Raw genomic sequence first — 10598 nt, 5'->3', positions numbered from 1 at the left:
CGGACACTATTACCAGGAACCAGGCAGCACCGGGAACAGGGGCAATGCTGGCCCCGGCGTGCAGGTGTCAGGCTTTTCTGGGGTGTGGATGGGAGTAAGGAGAGGAGGGTTCTAGAACATTCTGTGTTAGGGTTCCTTTTCCCAGGCACGCAGACTCAGAGGCTGTGCAAAAGCCACGGAGCAAGGGAATCTGGACTTCCTGCTACTTGTCTCCGTGGCAGCCTGTGAAGTGGCCCTGGGCGCTGGCCGTGCCTCCCTGACCTTCGGGGATCACGACCTCTCCCCCTGCCGCCCGCAGTCCCCCACCACCGCCAGGCCCAACACGCCCTCTCAGAGGGACCTGGGGGACAGACTGTGGGCACAGCCAGCCGACGTTTCAGGGCAGGCTCCTCTCGCCCCACTTTCGGAGCAGGAGGAGCCAGGTGCGGGGGGGGGGGGAGGGGCGAAGCCCGCAGGCAGCCCCCGAGCTTCCTGAGGCCAGGTGAGGAAGCTCCCTCTTCCCCCCGACTTTGGTTTCCTCTTAGTCACCTCGTGGTTTCTCGTTCTTTCTCCAAGATCCCTTTGTCAGGCTGAGTCTGAGAACCAGAACACTCGCTGAGCACCGAGCACTGCCAAGTCACAGCGACTGGCTCCCCCGGTGTCGCCGCCGTCAGCCAGGTGCCCCTCTCAGCACCCCGAGGTGGCGACGGCGGGGGCGGACCCCGCCCGGGGAGCCGAGCCGAGCTCTCGGTGCCCAGAGGCCCGAGGTGCAGAATCAAAGGCTCCAGGAGGTGCAGAGCCCAAGCGGCCTCATTATCGCTCGGACGGCCAGCTTAGAGGATACTCCGGTAATTGCAAGGTTTTTTGTAAATGTTAATTACAGTTGCCTTAATTAGCTCTGCACCCATTGATCTATGGATTATATTAGGTTTATAAGTGTAATTACCTTAACAGGCATATGGATTACAATTATGCTCCAATTAAACCCAAAGCGTATATGGCATATTAATCAGCAAAGGGCTCCCCTAATTCTTCAGGGCCAGGCCAGCACAATGCTGGTGCCCTAAGGGCCTCACGCTGGGGCTGGCCCTCCGCAGGCTCCGGGGCATCTGGGAGTTGGGAGGGAGGGAGGGAGAGGGCGGTCCACGTGGTCTCAGCGTTTTCCAGAGAACGGTGTCCTCACGCCAGTCCCTCTAGGCCTGATCTGGACAGGACTGCGGGGCTAAGGGCTGTGTCCAGCTCAGCGGCTCCTCCAGAGGACAGCCCAGGAGCCCCCCTTTCTCCCCTTAATTGTGACTCACGGCCTCTTCAGGCAGAGGAGCTTCTCTCTCCTTATCTCTGGAGAGAGGCGGTGAATATTATTAGCCCACTTTCCAGGGTGGGGAGTGGGGAGGCCACAGGGCCACCCGGGCACAGAGGGCGGTGATGGAGTGCTCGGAGCCCCCACCTGAAAGCCTACAGAATGGATGGGGTGACAAGGGGGACAGTGAGGAAGGACTCAAGAGGACGGTCCGGGGGAGCCCTGGGGGGAGAGGGCAGGAAGTGCCCGCAGGCTGTGGAGAGGGTGTGAAGAATCTCAGGGCCTCAGGACACAGGACCTGGCCCAAGACCCGCACAGCACTCTCCGGAAGTCCTCTGTGTGTCTCAGCAGTGAAGCCAGGCTCCCAGGAGAGACCAGCAACTCAGCTCAGCAGGCCAGAGATGGGAGCCCCGCCCCCCCGAGGAGCCTCGCCTGGTGCCAGGGGCCCCCAGAGTGTGCTGGAGAGGCACTGATGCCGGCAGGTATGACGAGGATGACAACAAGCACCATTTCTAGGGACACACTATTTCGTGGGAGGTCATGGCTCCTGTGGCCCCATGTTATAGACGGGCTACGTGGAAATGGCAGCATTGCAGGCTCACACCGAGAACCCCGGACGGCGAGGTCATCCAGTGACTGTCAGGCTCCTGAGCTGGGCCCTAGACCCCCACCTTGACCAGCGCCCTCTGTGGGGCACAGAGCTACTCCCTGTGACCAAGTGTGGACATTACCCTGGGGTCACAGAGCAGGCAGCAAGGCTGTGGGCAGGGCACTCGGCCTCCCAGGCCTCTGTGGACCAGCCGCACCCGCCCTGCTGCCCTGGCGACCCCCTCCTGCAGTGGCACCCCAAAGCCTCTCTCCCAGAGCCACAGCCTGCAGAGGAGAAGCATGCCTGCGGCTCCACGGTCAAAGTGGGGAAAACCCCCACACACGCACCTGTGCACACACAGGAACGAGGCCTGTGCACATAACAGGCTGTGGCTGGGCCCTCCATGGCGGCCTCCACGCCAGGGCAGCTGGACCACCCCGTCCTCGAGACTCACGATGTCCCTCCTCCCACCACACACGTGTCCAGAAATCTTACAGACAGAAGCAGATACGCTATTTGAACACAGTACTACGGGGAGTGGGGGGCGGGTCCTCTCTGCTGACAGCACAAGAAGGGGTGTGTCATCGGGGGCGCATCATCCTCCAGCACAGGCTCAACCACCAAGACGGGGTCACCCACCAGTCCCTGCCCTGCAGCAGCCTGAGAGCAGAGGCCACAAGACAGAGGTCAGCAGAGGCACAGAAATGACAGTATCAACGGCAGACCAGGCTCCCTTGAAACGAGCCCCCCCATCGCCAGAGATGTTCAAGCCCAGCTCACCGGCATGAACAAGAGGACTGTGTCCAACCCCCAGGCCTCTGAGCCCTGCTTGCCAAGGTCACGGCGTCTGTGTCACCCGCACCCTGCAAGGCCAGTGGTGACTGCGCCAGGTGCTTTACAGATATGACTGGGTTTGACTGTCACTGGAACACCTGAAAAGTAGGCACTACCAACCCCACTCACAGGCAAGAAAAGCAAGGCTCAGAGAGTTTGTCACTTGCCCCAAAGTGCCCCATCAGGCAGTGACCAGGCCTCGAATCCAACCTGGGCCTCTGATGCCAGAGACCACACCCGTGGATGCAGCTAGCGGCCGGCGGGCTGGCAGGCCCCTCCGTGGACGACCGTCCCATTCCCGTGAACCTCACTAACTGGCCACCAGGGGAATCACATACACTGTGCCCCAACAAAGGGAAGGAAGTACCTAAAGGTTTCATCTATGAGTTTTTAAGATTTTACAAATAAGACCTGAGCTAAAAAAGGAAAAAAGAAAATAAAGCTTTTTTCCAGAACTAGGGCTCAGAGACTTCCTTCCTCTCCCCTAAACTTCCGAATTTAGCAGGTAAGATTCATTTGGCAAAGGGATTCCATGTCCTCGATGCACTGTGGGGAAGTCGTTCGGTGGGAAAATGTAATTACACCAGATTCTCTTATTAGATTTCCTAATTCCCATTCAAGACTTGACACGATAATCACCATTGCTACTTAACGGTAAAAAGAAGCCACGCATTTAAAAATGTATAGATTGATTCTATAATGTCCCCCTTCTCCATTCCCTCCAGGTCAGAGACTTCAAGACCACCAGCCTTGACCTGTGAGACAGTCACGGCAGAAAGAGCTGGCTTTGCTGTCCTGGCCACGTTCGAGCTGAGGCTCAGCTGGACAAGCAGTGTGGCCGTTGCTGATCTCACCTCCACCTGTCACTTGCAGCTCCAGCCCTCCCTACCTCCGCCCCCGCCCCCCCCCCGCCCCACTACCCCAATGGCAAGCCCTCCAACCCCTGCCTGCAATCTCCCTGACTCCCCTCACCCCACCCCTTCCCTAGTCGGCCAGTGTCTAGCTCTGGACTGAAATGTTTTGGGACAAAATGATATGATGTCTGGTATTTATTTCAATTCATACTAGACAGGCCTGGCTAATAGTGATTGTAACAAAGCACAACAAACTGGGGGCTTAAGACACAGGAATATATATATTCTCTCATGGTCCTGGGCCGGAGTCTGAAATCAAGGTGCGGGCACTCCCTCCGGGGCCTCTGGGGCCTCCGGGGGAGGAGCCCTCCATGTCTTCCAGCTCCTGGTGGCCTGGGGCCCCAGGTGTTCCTTGGCTTGCCGCCTTGGACTTTGACTGCCTGTCTTCACGTGGCCATCTTCCCTCTGTGTCTGTCTTGGTATCTCTTCTCTTTTCTTAAGGACACCAGTCACATTGCATTAAAGGCTCACCCTACTCCAGTAAGACCTCATCTCAATTAAGTTTGCAACGATCCTGTTTCAAAATAAGGTCGCAGTCACAGGTCTTGGGGGACACAATTCGCCTGCAACACCAGGGCAGTGTCTCATCTGATCCCCATGACCTTTAACCCTGCTAACGGGTGGACATTCTCCCTGTCCTTGGGGGCACAGTTCCTCCTACCCCGGGCTTCCTGGGAGAAAAGGGGCATCTACTCCATTCCCAGGAGACATGACGATCGGCTTTACTCCACACCCCGGGGCCGAGAGGCCTCCCTGGTGGGTGACAGATGGAGGGGAGGAACCGCCTGGCTCAGACCTTCTCTGTCTCTCCAGGCAGCCCTGGAGTTTGGGGGGCGGGGCTAGCTTGCCCTCCGGCTCTGCTGGACTTGCGGCCTCCTGGGCAGGCTCCGTCCTGGACGGCTGGGCTGGGAGGCCAGGGGCTGCACTTCTGTGAAGGCACAACCCTGTCCCCGAGACGGGAACTAGCTCAGATGCAAGAGGCTCTCTGGGTACAGTCTCCAACCCCAGACAGCGCTTTATAAATAACTGCATTTTTAAGGAAACGGGCAGAACAAAATGCTTGCCACAGTTCCCTGTGGGAGGTGGGACTAGGATTACTTCCTTCTTTGTGCTTTTTCATATTTTCCAAAGAGGGTGTGCATTTCTCATATGATTGGAAAAATTACATTAATTTCTTAAAAAAAAAAACAACATTGGTGACACTGTCAAACACATAAAAAGTAGGAGGATTAATGGAGTTCTTCAGGGTAAAAATGGCTTTTCCATGGGCTTCTGTGCTCGGGCCCAGACAGGCCCCGCTGAACCCGCCCCACGGCAGAGAAGTGCCAGGTAAACCCCACGCGCTCGCACCAGCAACTCAATGCTGTGCTACAAGCGACCCTGGCAACCAGGATATTCCATCTGGGGAGCAAAGCCCCAAGCCCAGAAAGACTTCCTGCCTCCCGGCTCCTAAGTCTCAGCCTTCGTGGGGTCCCCAGACCTCGCCTTCCCAGGGCATCTGCAGACAGTCACCTGGCACTTGCTTTGTCCCACTGGTGTGACTACCCCAGGCTGGGGTGTGGATTCCTGAGTGTAGGACATGGGTCTCGGGCTGGCCCGTGCCAGCAGTGGGGGTCCAACAGCTGGAGGACAGTGTTTCCCTCAGGTCGGTCATGAGCTCTAGTCCCTTTGGGGAGTACATCGGCTGGGAGGACAGCTGGACAGTGGTGAAATGCACCTGGGACACGCCCGCGGAAACCCCATGACAGTGAGGTCAGATGGGGAGGGGCGGGCAGGCAAGGAGCACGCAGGGCAGCAAGGGCCCCAGGAACGAGGCCATGAGGGGAGGATGAGCCTCCAGCCTCTACTGTGAACATACTTGTGAGCACGTAATTCAGTAAGTGAGGGGAAGTCACCGCATGGCTGAGCTGCACAGACAGCTCCACACAGGGTCACAGTCCGTGTAGCGGGAGCCAGGGGCACACCCACGCCACAGAGAGCACCCACCCCCCGTTGTTGGCTTGGGCGCGGTTCCGGGGCCCCGGGCTTGGGTTGCCTTTCGGTTTTACTTTTGGGCCCCAGGGTTCCAGGGGAGGTTCGGGGGGCAACTGCATGACAATGGCCTTTGTGACTCAGTCCCCCGGCCTGCAAGGGCTTCCAGTTCCAAGAACATCGGCTGGAGGAGGGTCCTGGGAGAGCCCCTCAAAGCCCCTTTGTTGTATCTGGGCAGAGACTGAGTGTGGGCACAGGCTGCTCTGCCACTGAGCAGACGGTGGCATCTTCCTAGCCACTCAGGGACTTCAGGGTGGGAAGGTGGGGTGAAGGGACCATCACCCCATCCCTGCCAGAGCCTGGCTCACCAGTCCCCGACTCCGGCCTCCAGCATCACTGATTTTTACAGGTAATATCAGGAACCCCCACCAACCCCACGTGTTGTTCTAAGAAGCCCTTGCAGTTTGTCTTGCGGGATGAAGTCACATCGCTGGCAGGACCACGGGGCCCACCCACAGGTGGCCGAGCCTCAGTGCCCCCTCGCTCCCGGTCTACACCGCTATCGTGCAGACTCGCATGAGACTTATGAACCTGTCTACCACTGGAGCTCAGGAGCTGGCAGGGGCTAGTTCCTCCGTGAGCTTCAGGGCTCAGAGATTCTATCACCTGTGGCCATTTGGAGCCCAGGTGAGGGTTGGGGACGCATAAGGGGCGCGTCTGCAGTCAGTTGCTGGCCTGAGTTCACGCCCTGCTCCTGTTCCTTCGGGCCTCAGCTTCCTTACCCCTTAAGTGGGAATAATAACCCGAGTGCCGATGCCCAGGTTGGGGGAGAACAGACACACAAGCTGCAGAAGCATTCAGCATGCCTCTGGCACGTCACGATAAACACTAGCTATTGCTTTTACTGGTCTGCCCATCGCTGATTATTGGGGAAACTTGGGCCCAGGATAGCAGTGGAGGGCAGGGCTTTACCTCCCAGGCCCTTGGGCCCGACTGTACTTTTGGGGGGCAGAGATGAATTGGGTTTCCAGACGGCTGGTGAGCTGCAGGGAACACTTGGGGACTGTCTGGCAGGCCTCAGGGACACCTCGCATTTCCTCAAACCACCCAATTCCCCCGGGAAGAGGCCCTGAGCAACCACTCTGCACTTGAACTCCATCTGCCCAAGTTGTAGCAAACTTACCCTCTGACCCCACGTGGCCCAGCTGAAAACAATCCAATATGTGCAACATCATCAGGAATAAAGTACCATGAAATGCCACGGGACAAGGCGCGAGCTTCTCGGGGGCGCTTCCCTCGTCTGCCACCCGCCGTAGAGCTGGTGAGCAGACCTGGGCTCCACGTGAATCAGCTTCCAGAGAGCCGTGTCACCTGGCAGGTGAGCAGCCACTCTGGGCACACTTTCCACACGACGGGGCGGGAGCAGAGGACCTAGATCACCCCTAGGGTTCTCCCAGACGTGGGTCTCTAAAGGACGGCCACATTTTTCTTTGCCACTGGTCTCCTCCAGATCCGAGAAGCCAGAGATAAGCAGCAGACTGGGTGGGCAGCTGCCCAGGTCAAGGCAGCCGTGCGTGACCCTCCGTCTCAGGGGAAGGAGGCCCATCCCCAGGGTCCCCTCGGCCAGCTCGGGCGAGGGCTCAGAGCAGCACAGGCTGCTCTCCGGAAGCTGCTGGGCATGTGCAGACCAGAGCCTCGTGGCACTGGGCCTCTCTCCTCCCCACTTCAAAGCTCCCACTAGGCTGAGAAGAGAGCCATGAGCCGGTCAGGCCTATGGAGGTGAGACCTGCAGACGCAGGAAAAGTAACAGCAAATAGCAGGGTGCCCACCGAACGTGTGAGCCCTGTGTGGTGGGCCCAGCCCTCAGCACCGGGAGGGAGGCTCTGGTTGGGTCACCTAGGAAGGGGGAACTGGTGCGGTGATGCCCCGAAGAGGCCTCGGTCAGAGTGGAGAGTCAAGGACCCTGCTGAGCCCTATGACAGCCTTTTCGTCTAAGGTGGCCACACCCTCCCACCAGAGCCTGCCCACATCCCAAGGCTCCGTGCTTAGGAAACACAAACCCACACACATAATAGGGCGAAATGAGCCCAGCAGCGCTTGTTTACAATGCAACCTAAATTACTCACGCCCGCTGATACCTCCAGAGCCGCGGTAATACCAGCCTTTCCCCTACCCTCAGGGCAGTGGCACAGAAAAGGGGTCCACAGGACCAGAAAATGGGGACCCAGCTCCTGGGGCTGGCCCTCATGCTGACCACCTGTCTCTCTGGCCTCTGTTTCCTCCTCTGTGAAGTGGGGGCAGCACGATGGGTGAGACAGAGCCCAGCCACTAGCTCTAATGGGCAGGGCCTGAGATAGCATCTCTTGATGGAGCCTGCAAGGGCTGAGGGAGGCTGTGGGCTCATAGCGTCTGCTGCAGGCCTGAGGCTCGGCGGGGAGGCAGAAGAGGCTCCCCGGGTGTTGACGGCCCTCAACAGGGCCCGGCCTTCCCACCCTGCCTGACTGCACAAGCCACCTGGGCACGCCTGTCGCCCGCTCTCTGTGGCCCCAATTCATGCTGCCTCTCCCACCTAGGTCCCCACTTCTGGCTACCACAGCCCTGCCACAAAGGAAGAACTCTGACACCCCCGACATCTCCCTTGGCCCCCAAGACATCCCAGGACCTCTCAGAGAGGCAGAAAGGGCAGGTAGGGAAACTGGGTGAGTTGAGCAGGGGCTGCAAGCAGAGTCAGACACAGCTGGTTAGACGCCTGGGTCCACCAGGTGGTTACTGAATGTCCGTCTCACTTAAAACCCAGACACTGCTACAGTAACCCGCAGGCTGACTGCGCAAGGGAGGAAAAGTGCCTGCGCCGGCACCTGGTAAGCGCTGGATTACTCCGTGAAGGCTGTTATTTTTATGACCAGAGAGGTCAGGCGGCCTGAGCCACCACCTGGCAGTCCACAGCAGAGCTGGGACCACAGTCCAGGCGCCCAGCCCCTCGTGGCTCGGTCCTCCCTTCTCTCAGCAGCAAAAGGCCACCGACAGCTTCCAACGTGACCCTTCGAGGGTCACTGTCCAAACCGAGCCTTGACGGGTCCGAGCTGTGACACCGGCTTTGTTTTTAAATACTTCGGGTTCCCAATGGTCTTCTGCCAAATGGGGCCCGTCCCACTTCCTGCCTTCCACGGGTCCCTTCCAAAGTGGCACCGAAGCTCCCCAGCCCTGCTGGCCATGGGCCTCCGCAGCCCTCAGCGCACGGAGCCCACCGGGAGATGTCTACTTTGGCTCCGGGAGGCACCGGCTGGTCCCTGGGCCAGCCCTAGTCCTGTCCTGTCCACGTCCCATCCACCACCTGCAGGATCAGGGACCCACTCACGCCTGCAGAGAGGAGTTGGGACACCAGGAGGCGCTCACGAGATCCCATCCAGCCCCATCCAGAACCGTGTGGGGCGGCCTGGGGTGGCTGCAGAGGGGCTGAGCGGGAGTTTGTTTTAACTGTTTCACGTGGCAACACAGATGCTTCCTCGTTCTCGGCAGGTTCCAAACAGGTTACTGGCAGGTTCCAAACAGGTTAACCCCTTCTTCTCCCACCCGGCTGACTCCAGAACAAAACAAGGAGTAGCTTCCACAGGCTGCCTGGACCCCACAGCTCCAGACACGGCGTCCATGAGACCCCGAGGCCTGCGGGTGGACCTTTAGGAAGGGGCCCAAGGACATGCCTGGGCCCATTCAGCTGCTGGGTGGACTGCTTACACCAGCGGAGCGGGCATGGGGCGGGGGCCTGGTGCCAGTTCCCGCCCCGCCTCCACCTTGCTTGTGAAGGGCAGGTGTGTGAGTGGGGCGGGCCAGGGGGCTGGAGATGATCGCTGCTCCTCAGGCCTTTTCAACGCTTTTGAAGCAATAGAACCTTCCACCCCCGGCCCAGGAATTTGCAAGGAATCCCATAATGTACAAGAGGGCGCTCTGGCTGGATCAGGGGCAGGGCCCAGAAGCCCCACCTCAGTCCCCCTACTCCCAAGGAGCCAGAGCGGAACAGGCTTGGGGCCCCCAGCCTGAGAGCTCCCAAGTAAGCCCTTCTCTCAGCCCTGGCCCCTCCTGGCACCCCACCCCCACCCCCGGGCCTTCACAGCCCACGCCCCCAGAGGCCAACGCGATTGAAAAAGCCACAGGACTAGCAGACAGTTGAAGGACAGTGATCCCAGGTGACCCTGCACAGGCTGGAGCGGCTTGGAAGCTGGCTCTCACCAGCTCTGTGACCTTCGGTGAGTTCCCTGACCTCTCTGAAATTATATCAGTTAACCATCCCGTGTGGTTGTTTTGAGGGTAAGCAAACTAATGAAGTCTCTGGTGAAGGAGGTCCTACCTACATCTGTGGCTGTCACAATTAGTGTCTTACCAATGACCTCAGGAAGCTGAGACATTAGTACCTCCATCTGCAGTGAGGAAACTGAGGCATAAGTACCTGGCTCACGGTCACACAGCCCGGCCGGGATCCACGCACCCCATGTGCTGGTAACTCCGAGGACCGAGAGAAAACACTGCCTACAGAGAAATCTTCCAGATGAGTCCAGGACATGTGAGGAAATACTCAGGTCCTGCGAACGTCTTCATTTGGGACCAATTGCAAGACCTAACTGCTACTTCACACAGCCAGGTCAATGAGCTCTTCACAGGCCGCGTGAGCCAGGCTGAGCTACAGACAGTGCCAGGAACCGCGAGAGATCCTGGTCAGGCACCAGGGAGAGAGCAGACAGGGCTCACCACAGGCTCACCTGTACCTGCCGGGCTGGCCTGGACAGCCTTTTGCAAGATCAGCAGCAGCATCTGCATGTTACAGACAGGAGTGGAGCATGGAGAGGCGAAGCAGCCCATGCAGGCCCATATGCTGGCTGACGGCTCAGAGAGCCCATCCAGGCCCTTCCCGGCTGCCCTGTTCCTGGACCAGGGCTGGTCAAGCTGAGAGCTGCTCAGGCCTCCCGCCCACGTGCCACTGCAGGTTCTGACGAGCCAGTGCTGCCCCCTCCCGGCC

General features: G+C 59.0%; 1 protein-coding gene across 5 annotated transcripts in view; it reads right to left on the bottom strand.

The window, feature by feature from the left end:
• The window catches only part of LHPP (phospholysine phosphohistidine inorganic pyrophosphate phosphatase), a 106872-nt gene that overhangs the window by 41124 nt on the left and 55150 nt on the right, over positions 1-10598 (bottom strand). The window contains exon 7 of one of the 5 annotated variants that reach the window (XM_011365458.2): positions 3737-4130. The exons of the other annotated variants lie outside the window; for them this stretch is intronic. Coding sequence (XP_011363760.1) covers positions 4076-4130 — 55 coding nt within the window. The 3' untranslated portion in view covers positions 3737-4075. Of the gene's footprint in view, positions 1-3736; positions 4131-10598 lie in introns of those variants that run through there. 5 annotated transcript variants of the gene reach the window in all.

Source organism: Pteropus vampyrus, unplaced genomic scaffold (genome assembly GCF_000151845.1).
Source record: "Pteropus vampyrus isolate Shadow unplaced genomic scaffold, Pvam_2.0 Scaffold111, whole genome shotgun sequence".
Lineage (NCBI taxonomy): Eukaryota > Metazoa > Chordata > Mammalia > Chiroptera > Pteropodidae > Pteropus > Pteropus vampyrus.
This window is presented reverse-complemented; position numbering and strand designations above follow the sequence as displayed.